Genomic DNA, 19,701 nt, shown 5'->3' with positions numbered 1-19,701 from the left:
TTTAGCTAAGGGCAGAAATAGGAACAGGGAATGGGGGTGGGGAAATTGGAATCATGTTTGTTCCCATTTCTGCCCTTAGCCAGAGACACAAGTGTAAGGCTCTGTGGTGTCAGAGCTGGGAAGGGGGACACTAAGGAAGGAAACTGGAATCATGGCTTGCTGTAAGTTCACCCCAATAAACATCGAATTGTTTGCACCTTTGGACTTCAGGTATTGTTGCTCTCTTTTCATGTGAGAAGGACCAGGGAAATAAGTGGGTGAAGGAATAAGCCCCCTAACATGTTAGTAGGGTTTGGAGTCCACCCATTACCCCATGAGAATGTGAACCATGAGCACAGGCGTGTACCTGGTGCGGTTCACCCCATCCCTGCTGCCTGTCCTTTTTGTGGCATGAGGGAGACCCCGGCTTGTGTGCACCAGGTTGCGGCCTCTTTTCTGGCTCCTTTTGGACCCACTTTTGTGTTTTCTCCCACCTTCTCATCTACACACCCAATCTGTGGCCCCACAAAGTCATGGGACCTCTTCGTCAACTTCCTAGTGATGGCGAAAGTGGGCATCTATAACACCAGGGAGAGGATGTTGGCTGAGGGGGTTCTCTGCGACTGTGGGGCCTATTTCTGTTCCATTCTCTGAGGGGTTTCAGAGTAACAGCCGTGTTAGTCTGTATTCGCAAAAAGAAAAGGAGTACTTGTGGCACCTTAGAGACTAACCAATTTATTTGAGCATAAGCTTTCGTGAGCTACAGCTCACTTCATCGGATGCATATCGTGGAAACTGCAGCAGACTTTATATACACACAGAGAATATGAAACAATACCTCCTCCCACCCCACTGTCCTGCTGGTAATAGCTTATCTAAAGTGATCATCAAGTTGGGCCATTTCCAGCACAAATCCAGGTTTTCTCTGAGGGGTCTTCAGTCATGGGTGGACTTATGCCCACCTGCTTCCCCTGAACCCAATAGGACCCCATGAGAATTTGGGGGAAGGGGTTACATCTCAGAGCTACTATGTCAGGCTGTCTGCAGATGCAGGAAGACAACACTGCATCCATCAATTAACCTTTCAAATCTGAACCAAGTATAACTACACAACCGTGAGATTCCCCAGATACTTTTTTTTAAATTAAAGTTTATTTCTTCAATAGCTGACTCTGCCATGTGTGTCCCAGCAGTATGCAGAGTAGCCTATGTCTTTGAAATCACTGCTTTGGTTAATTTCAGTTGCTCCTGTTTTGGAAACTACAAGTGTCTAAATAAAATATTCACTTTGGGTGATTCTCTTGTGATTTGTAGAGGGAACCAGTTGTGGAGCTATAATTAAGTCAGGGGGTCTGGATAGGGCACTGCAACAGAGGGGCTCATTACCAGGAGTGGGTGTCTGCTCACACACAAGAACAGGACACCCAGTTTGAGCTGCTTGTATTAACATATGGGCCTTGTAGCATGGGGTTGTGCCTGCCTCCCAGTTTCTCCCATGGTTGAACTGGTGCTTTCAGTGGGTGTTGGAATTCCCCCATTTCCAGAGTTCCTCACAGCACAAAGTTACCACCACCCTTGTAATCAATAGGGCTGTGCACATCTCAAATAGTAATCAAAAAAACAGTGGTAATTTCACTCCCAAGACCCTAGATGAGACCTGTTTTCAGCTGCTTACATCACAGATGTGGGGAAAATGCCATCAGTCCTATCTCTCTCTCAGCCTGTGGCTAGCAGATACATTCTAGTCTGAGATTTTAGTACCCCAGCTTACTGTCTCCTACCTTTTCCACTGGGAGACTGCATCTGAGCCTGATCTAGTTCAGAGCCCTGGTGTTCTCCCTACTCTTTACCCTATGTTTGTTTGCTCAATTTCACCTCATTCTGCCTACTTTTACACACCCTTGCACTTCCACAACTCTTTTTTTTGCAGGGCAAGAGACTTGTACTCTTCAAACACATGTAGACGGACTCTTTCTTCCATGCTTTGGATTTTTAACTCCCCAGGATCCACCAAACTCCCAATGAAGACTGTGAGCCATGGTAGAAAAGACATGGCAAGGGACCATTCCCACCCACTGCGTTCTCAGTCAAAGTTGAGATTCAGGGACACTCACCCCCAAGTGGGATTAGAGGCGAGGCTATGAAACCAAGACAAGGCCACAACGATTATTGCAAAAGTACTATATTATATACATATTACTCCAGCCACACTCCACAGGGCAAGGACCAGAATTTGCTATTTTACATAATTTCAATAAAAACGTGACTACAAACTATAAAAGTGTAAAGTATTTCACGGGCCTAGGTTTCCCACTGCAGGAGACGGGTACAGGGAGTGAACCCTCCCAATGTAGGGGATTGCTGAGTGAGGGGAAGATCGCCCATATGCCCCTCCCCCCAATAAGTGGTCACATGGGAGCCAAATGCACAAGTATGAAAAAACCCCTTTAGAAAAATAAGGGTGGAATTGTGATCTTAGGTTCCTTCCATGTCCCTGATGACCCCAAAAAACAGGTCCAACTCAGTATCAGCATAAATCCCCTATGCACAAGCATCAGTACACCTGCAATCATATGACTAAACCAAGGGCCTCCAACACAAGAGGAGTGGAGTCTTTGAAATGCAGCACAGAAGGTGCAAAAGGTACATGGGTCTTGTTCTGTGGGGGAGGAGGACAGTAAAGAAGAATTAGAAAATGGGATCTGATTCTTAGTGCATGTGGAGCTCCGAAGAGACCAACCAGCTCAGTTGTGTCCTCCGCCTAGGGTGACCAGATAACAAGTGTGAAAAATCAGAAACGGGGGTGAGGGGTAATAGGTGCCTATATAAGAAAAAGCCCCAAATATCAGGACTGTCCCTATAAAATCGGGACATCTGATCATCCTACCTCCCCCTGAAGAAGAGAGAGGAAGACAGAAGACCAAATACCCTGTCTAGAAACTCCATAGTCAGCATATCCCATTCAAGGGCCAGCAATTTGCATAGCAGATGAGGTTCAAGGCACAAGACCCCCAGTCTGTATGAGGCACTAACAGTCCCCAAATTTGACTGAGGAGCCAAGATTGCCAAAACCTGAGAATTATTCAGGGGAGAGGACAGTTCAGAAATAGAAGCCTCACCTGTTTCCTGCTCTCTCAGGACTTGGTTCCCATCATCCACCAAACTTTTATGAAGAATGCTTCCTGGCAGGCAGCCCAGCAGCAGAAGGGGAATACCCGAGAGCCATTTCAAGGGGTTGAGATTGATCTGCTTTTGCCCAGGGTGGTTTTACTTATTCTCTGCTGCCTGTGGACTTTCTCTCTTCCCCCTCCCATGAATTTTCTGAACTACCCCTGCTAACTAACTGTTTTGGTCTCCGTGCAAGAGACTTCAGTGCAGCTGGAAGTTCCAGAGCAGAGAGGACTCCATTTTACGGTTTAACAAGAACTGTTTTATACTTTTCTAAATGTCTTTTACAAATTATTTACAGTAACTTCACACTGCTCACCACCTCTGGAGCTAGTGAGTGCTGTCAGATCAGATAGGGGCTACCCTTTGCTTAGTCCAGGTGAAGCGAGTTTACAGGAGGGAGTGCTCAATTCAGGTCCTAGGGCAAATCACAACAGTTGACATTGATTGGCCATAACAGCAGAGAGGACAACTTCCTTTCCACCCCCTTAGAGGGTGTTACTCCAGGGCATGGTGTGCAGAGGGAGAAGCTTGCCCTCTGATCTGGGCTGTATCTGCTATATTGAAAGAGGCCCATAGCCTCTGGGCCTAACCTCCTTGACACCTTTCACCAGCACTAAACTCACGCAAAGGGTGAGAGGAGCCAACCATTGGGGATAGGGGAAGGTTGGACAGCGCATCCCACCCCCCAAACCTCGCTCCCAGCTGAGTTAGTGGCTTGAGGAAGAGAGCTCACCCCGCTACTGAACAGTAACCCCACTGCCCCGCTCAGTGCCCCCTCACCTACCCTGCTGCCTAGACCTAACCCCTCCCCCCACGCACACTGACAGGGACCCTCTCCCGCTCCTTGCGCGCCCCTGACTGGGGAGGGGGGAGAGAGCGGAGTGGTCACGTGACGCGGGCGGTTAAGCTACCGGCTTTTTTCCTGCAAACCAATGGTCCGCTTTTTCCTCTGGGCTGTTTTGTTGTGCTTCCACCCTGCCCCGCCCCTGCTTCTACCTCGCAGCCAATGGCCTGCGAGGACGTTTTAAGAAAGTGAGCGGAGGCCCCTGATTGGTCGGGCCATCCCGCTCATTCTTTTGTGTTTTAAAGAAAGAAAAGGAGAGGCGGCGACTGTCGCTGATTGGCTCCGCGGGGCTACTTGAAGAGCCTCGCCAGCGGGCGCGCGGCTGGGCCTGTCGTTAGCTGCGCTGAGGGGCGCGCGCCGTGTGGAGCTGCGCTGGTCCGGCCCGCCCGTCGCTTCGTGTGCGAGCGGCCCGCTTTCGCCTCAGGTGGGGGCGGGGGCCCGGCCCGGCCCGGCCCGGCCGCGCTGCGGCACCCTGGGCGAGCTGCCGCCCTAAGCCCCCGCGGCAGAGGCGCTGTGTGCGGGCCTGGGGCGCTCCCTGGCGTGTGCTCCGGCCGCGCTCGGCCCGCCCCGCAGAACGGCTCCGGGGCCGCGAGTCTGAGCGCTGGGCGGCCCGGAGCCGTGGGGCTGTCCGGTCCCGAGCCTGGGCTCTGAACCCGGCGCGTGGGGGGCTGGGCTCCGTCTGCACGGCTCTTTTCAGCGCCGGAGCGCGAGCGGGAGTGACTCCGCAGCGGGTCCCTTTCAGCCGTGTGGACGGACGCTGGCGCCAGTCGCTGGCGGCGGGGGCGGGGGGGGAAGCGCGCCCCCAGGGGGTGGATTTGGTTTCCCGCAGTGCGGAGTGGGCGCTTGTCTCCGCTGCCTGCGTGGGACTGGGTTGAGACGGGCTCCGTTCCCTGCTGGGGGGTGGGGTATGCTGGAGACAGGCTTGTTTTGAAGAAGCGGTGGGGGTGGCGGCGTGTAATCCTGAAAAATTCACTTTTGGATGCTTTTTGATTTGCAGCTGCAGAGTGAGGCATAAATAAACCCCCTTCCCCTGACGGTCTCTCACATGGACGCAGACTAGAGCAGGTCAAGCCATTCTGACAAATGTGCCCGGACTTGTTGGCAGAAGGGACTACTTGAGTCACTGGCATTTGACCATTTTGTTGTGTCCTAATCCTGGCACTGCAGTTGGGAAGACAGGCTGGCACCAGTGAGAAACCTGGAGGGAGAAGCTAATATTAGGGTGGCAAAGAGTGGGTGTCACATGTGATCCCAAGAAAACTTCACCATTCTAAAGATTAATATGAAATAAACAGATGGGCCTGTTTGCAAATTTGACACTGGCATCCAAAAGCCCCAGTTGAGCCACTAAACTGGAAAGAAAACCAGGATATGAGAGTAAAGGTCCTTACATGGGGGTGGAGGACAGGAGACTAGCTGGAGTTACTTGGGGGATCAGGTACACTTTAATTGTAAATATAGTGGTTACAGCCTTTCAGTTCTTTAATAACAATGTTCATTATTGCCAGGTCAATAGTTCATGCTAACACCACTCCCTGAGAACTAGTGAAATTGACTATCAACCCTTCCAAATCGAAAGTTCCCTTGTATGGAGGAGAGGCAGGCAGAGGCATGTTTGCTAAAGGGGACTCTGCTGTTGGCTCTTAACTCTTACTACCAGAAAGGGAAGTGAAATCCCAGGGCATCCATAATTTCAGAGGCTTGATTTCTGAGAAGTGATGTAGTAAGTGGGCCTTTCATAGTGGGGCAGATGCAGAGACCTGGTTCTCCCAGGAAGCAATTGAGTATTTGCTATGGCTTGGTTTGTTACTTTGGGGCTCTGAGAAGCACTAATCCCCTCTGTGTCTTTTTACCCAGCACTGTAGCTGGGCATGACCCTTCATAGGCCAGCTTAGAGGGAGTCTTTGCTCCAGGAGCCTCTAATTTACTCTCAAGTGTCTTTGTTTAATAATCAGTACAGTGTGGTTAGAAGCAGCTTGGACAGGTAAAAGTACCTCTGGACGAGGAAACAAGAAATCAGTTCCATTCCTGGCACAGACACCTGCTCTCAAACTGCCTTGGCCAAGTCACTTCACACTCTGCCTCAGTTTGTCCCTCTGCATCATGGAGATATACTTTTTTGATCTTAATTCCTACTGTTTCTCTTTTGTATTTCTTCCAGATTGGACAGAGAATCTCCGTGGAGGCCTTTGCCCCGCAGGTTGCCACTGCTGTGGTTAGCGTTGCACCTAAAGGTGACGGTTGGTAAGTCTGAAAATTGAAGGAAATATTACTATGTTATTGGGCTTTGAGATTTTAAAGAATTCTTACAAAAATCTTGTACTTGTTAAGAGTAACAGACCTGTGGACAACAAGCGCATGAATGCAGTTCCTGCTGGTCTGCAAGTCCTGGGTTTGGTCTGAGTCCTTGTGCACTTTTCACTGCCTTCTGGTCTGTTCCTGTTGCTGCTGGTAGTGGAAAGGGCTGGCCTCCCTTGCTTAAAGAAGCACCAATTATAAAACAGTGCTGCAAGATAGGAAGAGGTCTAGATTTGAGCTCCCCGCCCCCTCAGATTGTGTAGAGGCCCATTCAGTCAATGGCCCTAACAGTAGAAAATCCATTGTTCCAGTAGGAAAGCCTCATTGAGTGTTGATGTTCCTTGATTACTCTCAACTTCTCAGTTTGTCCGCTAACTGTCAAGGCTGTGCTACAAAATGGGTGTTCTAATGAGCTGTAGTGATATGAAGTTTTCAATAACAAAAGGTGTTCACAAAACAATGGGATTCACAATGACTCAGACATCTCTCTAAACTTGCACATTTAGCTGTTGCATTACGTCCCCCCAAATCCATCACAGCTCCAGCTCCCATGGGACAGCTCTAGCTGATACCTACTTCTTCCCTGAACCCTCTCTGGCTCAAGCTCCAGTTCAGTTCTGGGCTGGCTTCATTGGGCCAGAACCATGCATACTGTAGAGTTGCAGGCCCCAAGAACCAGCTTGCTGCAAGGAGGTCAGACATCACACAGCCTTAAAGAGCGATAAAGAGAGGGCATTGATGCACTTGCATGCTCCTTACATCCTGGCTTGCCTGGCAGACACCACAGCCTGGCAAAGGGGCTTGCATAGGGGCAGAGGTGTCATAACAACTTAATATGGAGATAGACACATTCTTGCAGAGGGCTGCAGGGTGTCCTGCCTACAGGGGGAGAGAAGGGATGTGTAATCCTCCTGGAGACTCAAGCACAGAGGCTCCTGCCAGAGCCAGGAAACAATCTGGTCTAGGGATGTACACTCACCTTTCTCTTTTGCCCACACAGCGTGACCCCTGACACTGAACAATGGGGAGACCCAGGGAAAACCCTGACAGCACAGCCTTACCTTGTCAGGCTGCAACTATGCCCAAAGCCACCCCAGCTGCACCCCGTTCCTCTGCCTCCTCCACCCAGGCCAAGACAACACCCACAGCCAGCCGACTGAAGAGTGCTCAGCCTGCTGGGAGTTCAGGTAGCAGCAGGGCACAGACAGACAAGCCAACCAGCAGCACCACTCCCAGAAGAGCTGGGCAAAGCTCTTCCCAATCAAGGGCCACTGCAGCACATGGCAGTGATCAAGGAGACACCAAGATAAGCTACAGAGTGACAGCTAAGAACCCCTCAGTGACTAGTGGAAGGAAACCCTGCTCCACAACAGCTAAAGCACCTGCCGGTGTCGACCCCTGCCTGGAAAGGAATCAATCCAGTCGCTCTCGGGCCAATACCATTGGCCAGGGCAAAGCAAGCAAATTTCCCTCCCTGCTGACAACAGAAGATGTGGTGAAAGTGGAGAGGGAAACTCGGGGCCAGAGAGATAATCCCAAGTGGTTTGAGTGGCAGGAAAACCGCATCACGGCCTCAGTTGCACCCGGGATTGCTAACAGCAAGTTTGTCAATGGCAAGAGCTCAGAGGTGCCCCAGTCTTACCTCAAGGCTGTGGTGAGCTCTGGTTCCAAAGTGCAGACACCAGCCATGTCCTGGGGCACCCAACATGAGAAAAAGGCAGTGCAGGCATATGAAGAGCTGCAGTCCAAGAGGACAGGTAGGCCTGTGAAGGTGGAGGAGTGTGGCCTCTTCATTCACCAAGGGAAGGAGTGGCTCGCAGCCAGCCCAGATGGAATTGTCAGAGAAGCAGATACGGGAAAGCTGCTGGAGGTCAAGTGTCCCTATAAGCACAGAGACAAGACAGTGAAAGAGGCCTGTAAGGACAAAGCCTTCTGCCTGGAAGTGGATGATGAGTCCTACTCCTTGAAGAGAAACCATCCCTACTACACTCAGGTGCAGTGCCAGCTGGCAACAACTGGCTTTGACAAGGCTGACTTCGTGGTTCACACCAACAAAGATACAGTCATCACCTCCGTGGATTTTGATGCAGGGTTCTGGGAGAAAACGGAGCCCAAGCTGGAGAAGTTCTACATGGAGGCTGTGATTCCCCACCTGGAGGAGAAGAGAAGCAACTCAGTCTGGGCTCAGGAAAAATAAAGTAATGGGGACATCTGGCCACTACCCCACCAGGGACTTCTGTCTCCACCAGATGCCATGATGGATTAATGGACTATCTCTGGTTCTGCCCTAGCAGAACTATGGGATCTAGAACATGCCTGCTGAGCCTAGACTCTTCCTCCTTCTTTAGATTGTAAGGTCCATGGGGGCCAGGATAGTATCTGCCTTTGTCTCCTACTGAGAGACAATGATTTAATGGTTCTGTCCTACTGCAGAACAAATACTTATGGCATTTGATGCTTCCATGTGTGTGCAGACAAGTTCAGATTACCAGATCTCTGGGGAAATAAGTTGGGTTGTTACTCACTCTGGAGGGGGCTGGGTTCCATTTAATGGTCTGGACTAAACTTGAATTTTAGTCCACCAAGGAATCCTTGCTGCTGTCAGTGGCAGGCTTGAAGATAAAATGTAAGGTATGATTCTCACTTTTGTACTGGTGACCTTTCACATAGGAAGCCTCTGAGTATGACACCCCCCCCCCATTTAATAAATTAAAAACACTTTATGTATTAACACCATTATAAATGCTGTAGGTAAGTGGGGGTTGGGTTGGAGGCTGACAGCTTGTGACCCCCCAAGGGGTCCTGACTCCCAGTTTGAGAACCCTGCTTTAGGGAGTAACTAAACTTATGTGCCTAATCGTCACTGCAGCATCACACAAAGCTGTTTTTTCCCATGCTGCCATCTTATATTCACTCCCACCCTTCTTTCCCAGAGTGAGCTTAATTGCTGATTGTTTAACAGGCTAATTTTATATTTAAAGTATTGTTTGGTTTTAGCATCAGTCTTGTCCCCATGTGAATGTGAGGGAAGGAGCTTACATCTCAGAGCTACTCTTCCTGCAAACTCAAGAAGAAAACACCATCAGTTAACTTTTCAAGGGTGATGCAAGTACCACCACAACCAGGAGAGATCCCAACTTTTTTTTAATGCAAATTTATTTCTCTAGTAGCAGACCATGTCATGTACATAACTTGCCTTGGTGTATGAGATCACTGTTTTGTTCAAATTGATCCTGTTTTGGAAACTAAAAGTAATCTAAAAACATTCATTTTAGGGTGTATTTTTGGTGTGATTTTTAGAAGAGGCTAGAGCTTGATTTCTAAGTAACCACAGAGGCCAGGATAAGGCATGTATGGGGTGTCTAGTTGCAGAGAGGGTTGGTGTTTTGAGCTGCTTCCACAGATATGCTCAGAAGTGTGGTAGCCTGGGGTTGTGCCTGTCTCCCACAATTGAAGGGATGCTTTCCCTTAGGTGAGGGAGATGCTCCATTTCCATAATTTTCTTTTCTACAGCACCATGGGTGTCAGACCACTACCATGTAATCAATAGTGCATTGCATCACAGATGAGGAAAGATTTCATCAGTCCTAACTAGAATCTCTCACTGCACCTGACTAGCACATATGGTCTAATCCTAGGGTACTAAAATCTGATTCTCACCTTTTCAAGGGGGAGACTGTGTCCATGCCTGACCCATCTGAGAGCCCTGGTGCTCTTACCTACTCATTCTACATTTCTGTTCACTCAATGTCCCTGAGTTAATACCACCTACTTCCCCAGAGCAACAAGCTTGTACTCTGCTTTAGATTTTTAATTCCCCAGCATCCACTCAATTGTCAAAGATGACTCCATAGTAAAAATGATAAGGCTAGCAGCTATTCCCACCCCCCAGCACAACCAAAGGAAATAGTCACAGAAACTTACCCCTGAGGGGGAGTTACAGGTAAGGTCATGAAACAATAAGGCCACAAGGATTATGGCAAAAGTACTTTATTATATACATATTATTCCACCCACACTCTTAAGAATTTGTATTTTACATAATTTCAATAAAAGTTACTACAAACTATAAAAGTGTAAAGCATTTCCGGGGCCTAGATTTCCCCCTACAGGAGAGGGACATTGCTGACTGATGAAGATGTCTCACGGCAGCTGAGTACACAAGTTTGGAAAAATAGAGAGGAATTGTGATCTTAGGTTCCTTTCATCTCCCCACACCCCTCAGTCACCCCAAGCAGCAGAGGCCCAGCTCAGTACCAACATGTAGCACAGGAGTCAGCACACCTGCAGTTTATATGACTAAATCAAGTGCCTCCAGCACAGGGGGAGCAGCATCTTTGAAATGCAGAAGGCACATGGGTCTGGTTCTTTGGTGGGGGGGTATACAAGGAGAATTAGAAGATGGAATCTAATACTTAGTGCATGTGGAGCCCCTAGAGACCAGCCAGCTCAGCCATGTCCTCCCTGAGGCAAGGGAGACAGAAGACCAAGTATCCTGTCTAGAAACATAAAGGTGTGCTCATAGCAGGCACATCCAATCTAAGAGGCAGCAATTTGCATAGTGGATGAGGCTCAAAGCAAAAGACCCCCTAATCTGTCTGAGACACTAACATTCCCCAAACTTTACTGAGGAGCCTAGATGGCTAACACAGGAGAATTCTTCAGGGGACTGGACAATTCAGACAGAAGCTTCACTTTCTTTCTACTCTGTCAGGACTTTGTTCACATCATCCACCACATCTTCACCAAAGATGCTTCCTGGGAGACAGCCCAGTGCAGAACAGCAGGGGAAGTCTTGAGAGCCATTCCCAGAGGATGAGATCTGCTTTTGCTTAGGGTCTGCCTGTGGCCTCACCCTCTCCCTCATGAGTTTCCAAGGGTTCCCCCCCAAAACTGTTTTGGTCTCCTGCCACAACTCCTTAAATCCCCTCATACAGGAGACTACAGTGCAACTGGAAGTTTGGGAGCAGAGGATTCCATTTTACAGTTTAGCAAGAATTGTTTTATAATTTTCTAAACATCTGTTACAAATTATTTACAGTCACTCCATTAATATTTACAGTAACTGCACACTGCCCCTCTCTTCCAAACCTCTGGAGCTAGTGAGTGCACTCAGATCAAGGGGCTACTCTTTGCTTACTCACATGAAGCAAGTTTGAAGGCAGGAGTGCTCAACTCAGGTGTTCACCTCACTATAATTGAGGGGCCATGACAGCACAGAGGACAACTTCCTTTTCCTCCCTGAGAGGGTGTCACTCCAGAGCATGGTTTGTAGAGGGAGAAGCTTGTGCACTCAACAAAGCAGATACAGCCCAGATTAAAGAGGACATTAGTCAGGGGGGCGCTAGCCAGGTGACAACTTTCACCAGCACTAAACTCACTCTTAAGAGGTTGTCAGGAAAGGAATTGGGCACCAGTGGGATAAGTCTAAGCAGCCACCATACCAGAGGGAAACTACTTGGAGTAGGCTCTCCTGGAGTGCCTGGGGGAAAAGCACTGAGCCCTGTTTGTGAGACAACAGGCAGGTTTCTGGCTGACCTACTGCACTGGATTCCATTCAGAGACACACTTCTCTTGCTGGACCCCACTGCATTCGCAAAACTGATGTCTCAACTGCATAGTTTACATGACCCCCACAAGAGAAAGATTGAGTCTCAACATGCCAGCTTCCTAGAGTTGGAAGTACAGGGGGCATGCCCAGCAAAAATGCTCCCCCTTTCCAGTGCCACCGGCCTCCTATGGTCACTGTGTATCGATTGTCTAGCCAACTTGGGCTATAGTCTTAGAACAAAGGGCCCCCACCCACAATCACCGTGTCTCTAGGGAAGAGAATCAGTCACAGAAGCGTTTGCGGGGCACTGTCCTGGCTCGGTTTGAGCGACGGATCTCCTGTTTGGCGTCACGGCATCTCTGGCAGATGAAGACCTCAGGCACATTGGATTTGCGAATCTTGGCACAAGAGAGATGGATCCAGGTGGTGCATTCGTTACACTCTATCATGGGTCTCCCTGCAAAGGGCTTCAGGCAGAAGCAGGTTATCAGGTCCCAAGCATCATCCTCTGGGCAGGAAAGAGACAGACCTCCATCAGAAAATGCCAGACAAATCCAGTTTATAGCATAAGATTATGCATGCAGGGGAAGGCAATATACATTGTCCCAGGGGCATGAAGGCCTATAGGGATCAGCACTGACCCCCACAGATGATTAGCGATCAGCTCTGAAGGAAACCCAGGCCTGTCCTACACTGGCCTGCATTCCCCTCTGTTTGGTTCAATCCCCACCCATCTCAGAAAGAAAACCAGCAGCAAAGCAAGACTCCCAGCTCCCTGTGCTAGAGAGGCTACCAGTACCACACATAATGGGGTCCCACTCACCTTCTGATTTGGTGTTGGGAGGTGCCACCATGAATTCTACAGGTGAAGCTGCAAAAGGGAAAAGAGCAATTCAAACCAGTCAGATGCTTAGTTTGAGAGAGTCTCCCAAGCTGAAGAATGAGTCTGGACTCTGGCTCCAGCACGGTTTGCACCAGGGGAAATAAAGACTCTGACAAGCTGAGGCCCAACACCTAGATTCTGTACTTTGCAGTTCCCCTACTTCACCTCTTATTGGGTGAGGCTAGGACTCCAGTAGCTGTGGGCTCCCCACAAAGCCAGTGAACCTACAGTTCCTCCACCTGGAAGAAAGCAAGGTACTGGGCATTGGAACACAATGCAGCTTTGCAGTGAGAACAAAGCATTGACATAACCACCTATCCAGACCAGGGACATCTTCCCCATTTTCCTACAGACCCCTCCACACTCCTCATACAAACTAGTTTGGAAGCTTACAATTGAGCTGGGAGCGGACACTGCTTGTACCCTCCTCCTCTTTGCTTTGATCCAAGGTATTCTGACAGCTGGAGCTCCTCCTCTCCTCAGGGCATGATTCCTGCTCCTTTGGTCGAAAATAGCCTCCTACTGGCACCTCACTCCCCTGAACCCCTTGTGTCCAATCCTTTTCTTCCTTCATGAACTCCTCCAGCAGGGATTTGGGTCGAAGCTCACCAGCTGGGACAACCAAGGACTCGAGACATTTTGCCATTACGTAAGGCGCCTGCTCCTCTAGTACAGCCGACTCTCTCCTTTGCGGCTGAACATCACTTAAATTCTTCGTGCCAGCCAGTGTCATCTTCTGTTCCATCTCTTGATCCAAGATGAGCTTCTTTGCAGACAGTTTCTTCTTCTTGGTTTGCTGGGGTCGGGCTGCATAGAAACTGCTGGGGAAGTCAGGGCAGTTCAGGAACAGGTTGCCCCCTTTGTACTTGGCGTTCCTGATCCTCCCCTCATCTGGCAGGACTTGGGAATCAGAGGAATGGGAGGAGGCCCAGCTGTCACTGTCCTGAGTGCTGCCTGTGCTGTTCTGGGGACTCATGCTGCCTCCAAGGGTCCAGGGTTCATTCTGCAAGAAGGACAAAGAAAAGCACATAGGATCTGCACAAGACCACACCACAGATGTGGTGTTCTTGGAGTGACTGGGGGAGAGAAGGAGACATGAGCAGGAGAAATGACATAGCACGAAGTCCCCAAACCTCAATGCCAAGAAAGAAAGAAGAGGTGCCAGGTCTGTCTCCCAGGACATTGGCCCCTTCACACAACACTAAACAATGACACAACGCACACACCAATCTGTTTTACCTCCTCGGGGTAGGGGATGTAGCCAGCATAGGCCAGCACGAAGGTGCAGAACTGGTTGAAGTCCTCCACGGTTCTTTGTCTTTTCTGTGGCGGCTGCAAAGAATGACATTTTATTGATTAGAGTCTCTACCTCCAGCCTCAGACTTGACGGCTGGAAAAAAATGTGACCAAACATTGTCTGTAGTTAAAGGCCAAGCTGGCAATGACCAAATCTTATGCTACAAGGTGCCACTGTGGGAGTCAGAAAGGACTGTGGGTGCAACACCAGCCACCAAGCAACTCCATTACACGTCCAGCACATACAGCCCTGGAATGCCTGAGCAACATTCCCCACAACCAACCAGCACAGTCCCAGACTGTCCAAACTCCACCAGAGAAGCCTGCAGTGCCCAGCCCACCCAGGCAACCCTCCTTTCTCCCAAACCAACCCATACATTCATTGTGCCTAGATAGTCCCCGTCAAAAATACACCCAGAACCTGCAGCCATAACCCATACAGGCATCCCCACTACATCAAATCTACCTGCACACAATGTGTAGAAAGGAACTATAATACAAAAATATTTGAATATTGAGTTTCTACAAGGTTTCTAAACAGGGTGAATCCCCCAAAGTTGTGGAAGAGCCCCCAGCAATGAGCTCCATTTATCTGCAGTCACAGGACTGGGGTGTTTGTGGTAGGGACCATGTTCAGTGCCTAAGAAAATCCTGCTCTGAGATCCAATGGAAAGGATAACAGGCCCCTACACAATTAACACAGGAGAGTTCAGACAAAGCCTTGAGCATTGGACTCTAGGGAAACATCCTGCCCTGATCCCAGAGTCTACAGCTCTATGGAGGGGAATCAAAACATCTGTGCCACAATGGCAGGGGCACCTGGGAAGAGTTTCCTCTCGGGACAATCAAGTTGCCTATTACGGAACTCCAGGGTCCTACACAGAACAGCCTCTTGCACCCACCTCCTTCAAGAGGAAGGGAAATGAAAGCACTGCAGCCAATCCCAGCCAGCACAGGGGCACTTATCTGACTGACTGGGGATAGGCCATATGGGCACAGTGCTGCCATTTACTTCAGCCAGGCAGTCCATGCCAGCCACCCAAGGCCAGTGAAAAATGGCTGAGCCCGAGTCAAAACCAGCAGCTTGGAGGCCCTCTCCCTGCTGGTCTGCAAGCATCTAACACTTGGCACTACCAGAAAGGCCAACTCTCCAGCCCCTCACTCCCAACTCTGAAGGGCTGTACCCCAAACAGCAGAAGGGGAAGTGCAGGATAAACACTGAGGGAAGCCTGGAATTTCTGGGGTGTGGTCACATCCCACCCCCAGAGGTCTGTGTCCACCCAACCACCCCTCTTCCCCAATGGCTAGAAGGACAATCACTTCCAGCCATAGGGAGGGCACCTGCCTCCTGGGGAGCAGGGGGGAAAAGCCTTTATTGCCTATGGTGGGTGGGAGGAGCGTCCCACCCTCACTCCTGTCAGAGTTACTGGCCTGAAGGAAAGAGCATGCCCAGGGCTACAGAAAGCGGACTACCCTCAGCCACACACTCTTCTCCCAATGCCCAGACCTCCCACCCCGCAGTGCCCAGACCTCCCCCCTCACACACACACACTGCCCAAAGCTTATCCCCACATGCTCCCAGTGCCCAGACCTACACCCGCCGCCCCCCCCCCCCACATAGCTGACACCTCCTGCGGAAGGGGCAGGCAGTGGAAAAGCCTGTTAGCTGCGGCACCCAAGCCCGATCCACCCGGGAGCCCGCCCGGCCAGGGCAGAGGTCCCCAACGGAGGAGTCCCATTATGGAGGATGGAGACAGGCTGAGCCCGAGCCCGAGCCCGAGCCCGAGCCCGGCGCTTCCATGAGGAGCAGCCCCCGAGCCGCCCTCGGCCCAGAGCCCGAGAGGGAGCGAGGAGTCCAAGGGCGGGGGGGTCCCTCCCCCGACATCTGAAGGGAGCGAGGAGTCCAAGGGCGGGGGGGTCCCTCCCCCGACATCTGAAGGGAGCGAGGAGTCCAAGGGCGGGGGGGTCCCTCCCCCGACATCTGATCCCGCCCAAGATGGCGCCCGCGCAGCGCTGCCGGTCCTGCCCTGAGCCGGCCCCCCACGGGGTCACTCCCCGCCGCAGGAGCGGCCCGGCGGATCCTCCGGAGGGAGCCGAGTAGGGGCGGGGGCAGGCAGGCGCCGGAACACCCCCCCCCAAAACGTGTGGCGGCACCCACTGCCTTTCGGGGTTCACAGCCCCCCCCAGATACACCCCCCTCCGGTAAACAGCCCCCCCCGATACACCCCCCCGGTAAACAGCCCCCCCCAGACACACTTCCCAGGCACACAGCCCCTCAGAGCCCCCTCGGGTAAACAGCCGCCCACCCCTCAGATACACCCCCGGCACACAGCCCCTCCAGTGAACAGCCCCCCAGAGCCTCCACCCGCCCCGGAACACAGCTCTCCCCAGAGCCCCCCGGCACGCAACCCTCCTGCCTCCCCGCAAAACCCGGACCAGCGCACTCCGCCCCCTCCCCAGCCCCCTCCCCGGCCGGCTTGGCCCCGCTGGTCCCCCACCTCCCCCCCAAAGCCTAGCCCCGCACACAAAGAGCCCCCCGCCAGACACGCAGCCCCTATTCTCCCACACAGCCCCCCCCTCCGCCTTCTCCCCCACCCCCCCCGCACACAGCCCCCCCCTCCGCCTTCTCCCCCACCCCCCCCGCACACAGCCCCCCACTTCACAGCTCCCAGCCAGACACGCAAGCCCTATCCTCCCACATAGGTTCTCCCCCACCCCCCCAGCCCACAGCGCCCCCCCAGCCCGGCACACGGCTGAGTCCTGCTCCCGTCTCCAGAGCGTGGCACGCAGCCCCCCGCCCAGATCGCCCGCGCCTCAGCCCGGCCCACGGAACCCTGCCCCCCACTCCAGAGCTTGGCACGCAGCCTCCCCCCCCCACCCCGCCCGGCCAGCCACGCCACGCCGCTCCTCCCCCCAGAGCCTGGCACACAGGGTCCCCCCCGAGCCCCCGGCACCAGCAGGCCCCTGCCTCCCCCCCCCACGGGGCAGAGCCCCCCGGACAGCACATGGAGCCCCCTCCCCGGCAGCCCGAGCCTTCCCCGCCCCCACAGCCCAGGCGCCCAGCGCTCCCTCCCCGCCGCCCGCCTCACCTCCTCGGGTCCGGGGGAGCCGGGGCTGGCACCTGCAGGGGGAGAGGCGGGGGGAGAGCGATCGGCGCGGGGGGGCGACCCCGAGCCCGGCCGCCTCCCACCTGCGAGCTCGCCGCCGCTCATCCCGCCGGAGCCGCGGGGCGGGGCGCGTGTGCCTCGGGCGGGGGCCGGCGCGGGCCGCCGTGCTCCGGGGCGCGGGTCTTCGGGGGCGCGGGCACCGCTCTGTCCCCGCCGCCGCCGGCTCCTCTCTCCTTCCCGGCCGCTCCTCTCCGACGCTGGAGCCCCGCCCGGCCGCTCCGGGGGGCGGGGGCGGAACCACCTGGTGGCGGGGAAGGGGGAGGAGGGGCCTGGAGCCGGCACAGGGCGGGGAGCCGCCCCGGCCCCTCGGCACTTGGACTCGCCCGTCAGCTGAGCGGCAGCCCCGCGGCCTCCCCCGCCGCCAGCGGCCCGGGCGGGGCCTCCCGGCTCCGCCGCGTGTTGCCCTCCCCAGCGCCCGGGGCTCCGCGGGCAGCGCCCCCGGCGCGGGGCGGCCGCTGCCCCCTTGCGGCCTCTACCCGCTGCCCCCGGGCAGCTCCGCACCGGGGCTCGCCGCTTCCCGAGAGCCTGGCGGGGGAACCGGCTCCAGAGCGCGGGGGGCTGCGGGACGGAGCTCAGGCCGTTCCTGCTGCCCCCGGCTCGGGCTCCCGCCAGCCGGCCGCACAAGGGAAGGCGGAGGAGGGGCTGCTGGGTCCGGCCCCGGTCGCTCCTAACTCCCCTGCGCTGGGAACCGAGCCCGGGAACCCCCTCCAGGCTGGGGTCATTCGCCAGGCAGCCAGCGCCGGCTCGGCAGCGGGAGGGAGAGGCCACGGGTACTGGCCCCTTGGCAAGAGCTGGACCAGGGATCCGAGGGGTTATGTTTCAGAGTAATATGGCAACTCCTACAGGTTTGGGGTCCTTATCCAGGTGAAGGCAGCCGTCCGAGGCTAAAATGAGGCTACCTATAGCAGACCCTAGGCCTCCCTACCCTGCTGCCAGCGCCCAGAGCAGACACAAGGCACCTGATACCAGTGATCTAGTGAGACAAGCAGCAGGGCCGGCTTTGCCTGGGAGATAAGGTTGGTACTGACCCTCTTCCCCCATGACAGGATGGGACTTCACCCTTGCAATTGAGAGCTTTGGCCCAGAAAGCCTTTTAGACTGTTGCCCTGCAACCCTTCCCCCAAAATACCTACTGGGAGACAGATTGAAATCCTTGTTAAGAGACAATAGAAAGTCTGGAATTAGCAGAAAACGCCCTCACTGTCCCAAGGGGAACTGCTGGGGGAATTAGCCCCTCACATTTTCTAACCTACAGGTAAGGAACAGGCTAGCACTAAAATCCCCCAGAAAAGGCTGAGAGAAGCAGAGCTGGGGTGTATTTTCAACAGGGCTGCAATCTTACCAAGGGGATCACATACAGGACAGAACTTAAGTGGGCCGTGTGTGGCAGGAATAAGTGTATAGAAGGCTGGGGGTAGAGTCATTCAATGGTTATAGAGCCCACCACAGGGCTAGATGCAGCATTGTGGTGGTGTTTTTAAGGGAGTTCATTTTTTTTAAATCAGGTGGCTCCTGTCTTTACCACACCACAGCATGGAAGGTGGTGCCCAAGGCAGCCACTGCAAATGTACCATTGCAACAGCACAGGAGACAAAAATTCCAGACTGTTAATCAAGCAATTAAAAACTAGCTGCAAAAAGTAAACAAATGTTAAAATTAAGAGACACTTAAGTGATTCCCCCACCCTTCTAGGATAAAAAAGATCCCAACCATGAGGAGTTCTCGCTCCAGCAGATCTGATGTCCCTAAAGAAAAAGGGAGAGCACAGCTGCAACACATAGGACTGTAAGTCCAAGGCCAACCACATAAACAGCTAGAGCTGTTAAGGCAATCCAGTAGCAGGGTGACTGCTTGCTGGAGAAGGTGCCAGGTACAAGTGTGGACTGCTAGTGAAGTCCTTATTTTGAGGACTAAGGCAGAGAAAGCTCAAACTGCACAGGAGTCTGCGCTCACCTGTGAAGGGCAAGATGTGTCCTAGTTGAGACTGAAGACTTCTATAGCATGTTTACTAGCACTAGATCCATCCCCATCCGTGTCAAGCACATGAAGAAGGCATGTGGGAGCTGTCAGGCTGCTATCAAAACCCCTTGACTGTAGGGGAGAGAATGGCTCCCCTCCCTCCTGCTGCTTCCTTTCTTAGCCTCTTCTGCAGCACTGAGGCTGCAAGTGCTGTCAACACTCAGCAGAGCACCAGGCTTTGTGGGGGCAGCACATTGTGCTTCTCAGCCCTAGTGGTCCAAGCAGGCCTTTTGTCAGCCTGATAGGTTTCCCCGGGGCTACATCGCTTCACTGTATGACCACCATCCCGGCAGATGTAGACCATACATTTGCTACTGATGTTGCTGCAAGGACAGTTTGAAGCTGCCACATATTCTTGCCATAAGAAAAACACTGGAATGTCAAAGCAAGTGTGCCAAGAACAATTTCAGGAGCAACCTGGACCGGATTGGAATGCAGGGACCTGACAAAGGATACCCAACCCCTGCTTTGGCATGTTCTGGAAGAAGAGCCA

At 53.0% G+C, this 19,701-nt stretch overlaps 2 protein-coding genes across 5 annotated transcripts; one reads left to right on the top strand and one right to left on the bottom strand.

The window, feature by feature from the left end:
- The first annotated feature begins 143 nt into the window (after positions 1 to 143).
- Positions 144 to 9,557, top strand: LOC144270672 (uncharacterized). 3 transcript variants are annotated; one of them, XM_077827316.1, is made up of 3 exons: positions 144 to 161; positions 6,156 to 6,238; positions 7,293 to 9,557. In XM_077827316.1, the coding sequence occupies exon 3, from the start codon at positions 7,314 to 7,316 to the stop codon at positions 8,487 to 8,489; it is 1,176 nt and encodes a 391-aa protein (XP_077683442.1). In that variant the 5' UTR covers positions 144 to 161; positions 6,156 to 6,238; positions 7,293 to 7,313; the 3' UTR covers positions 8,490 to 9,557. The 3 variants fall into 3 exon arrangements, with proteins under 3 accessions (XP_077683442.1, XP_077683440.1, XP_077683443.1); XM_077827314.1 differs by lacking the exon at positions 144 to 161 and adding an exon at positions 4,291 to 4,418; XM_077827317.1 differs by lacking the exon at positions 144 to 161 and adding an exon at positions 4,938 to 5,059.
- A 588-nt stretch (positions 9,558 to 10,145) lies between these two features.
- LOC144270673 (PHD finger protein 13-like) lies at positions 10,146 to 17,325 on the bottom strand. 2 transcript variants are annotated; one of them, XM_077827318.1, is made up of 5 exons: positions 17,112 to 17,325; positions 13,966 to 14,058; positions 13,120 to 13,729; positions 12,667 to 12,714; positions 10,146 to 12,351 (listed from the first exon to the last, which is right to left on the bottom strand). In XM_077827318.1, exons 1-5 carry the CDS (start codon positions 17,232 to 17,234, stop codon positions 12,125 to 12,127), a joined length of 1,101 nt encoding a protein of 366 aa, XP_077683444.1. In that variant the 5' UTR covers positions 17,235 to 17,325; the 3' UTR covers positions 10,146 to 12,124. The 2 variants fall into 2 exon arrangements, with proteins under 2 accessions (XP_077683444.1, XP_077683445.1); XM_077827319.1 differs by lacking the exon at positions 17,112 to 17,325 and adding an exon at positions 15,651 to 15,856.
- Between the last annotated feature and the right edge of the window lie 2,376 nt (positions 17,326 to 19,701).

Source organism: Eretmochelys imbricata, chromosome 9, assembly GCF_965152235.1.
Source record: "Eretmochelys imbricata isolate rEreImb1 chromosome 9, rEreImb1.hap1, whole genome shotgun sequence".
Lineage (NCBI taxonomy): Eukaryota > Metazoa > Chordata > Testudines > Cheloniidae > Eretmochelys > Eretmochelys imbricata.
This window is presented reverse-complemented; position numbering and strand designations above follow the sequence as displayed.

Bases quoted from the DNA above. Each gene is read 5' to 3' on its own strand.
- LOC144270673 (XM_077827318.1), bottom strand. From the start codon at position 17,234: ATGAGCGGCGGCGAGCTCGCAGGTGGGAGGCGGCCGGGCTCGGGGTCG. The intron at 13,730-13,965 runs GTAAAACAGATT...TCCTTCTTGCAG, and splicing joins ACATCCCCTACCCCGAGGAG to AATGAACCCTGGACCCTTGG. The intron at 12,715-13,119 runs GTAAGCTTCCAA...TCCCTTTTGCAG, and splicing joins TGTCCGCTCCCAGCTCAATT to CTTCACCTGTAGAATTCATG.
- LOC144270672 (XM_077827316.1), top strand. From the start codon at position 7,314: ATGGGGAGACCCAGGGAAAACCCTGACAGCACAGCCTTACCTTGTCAG.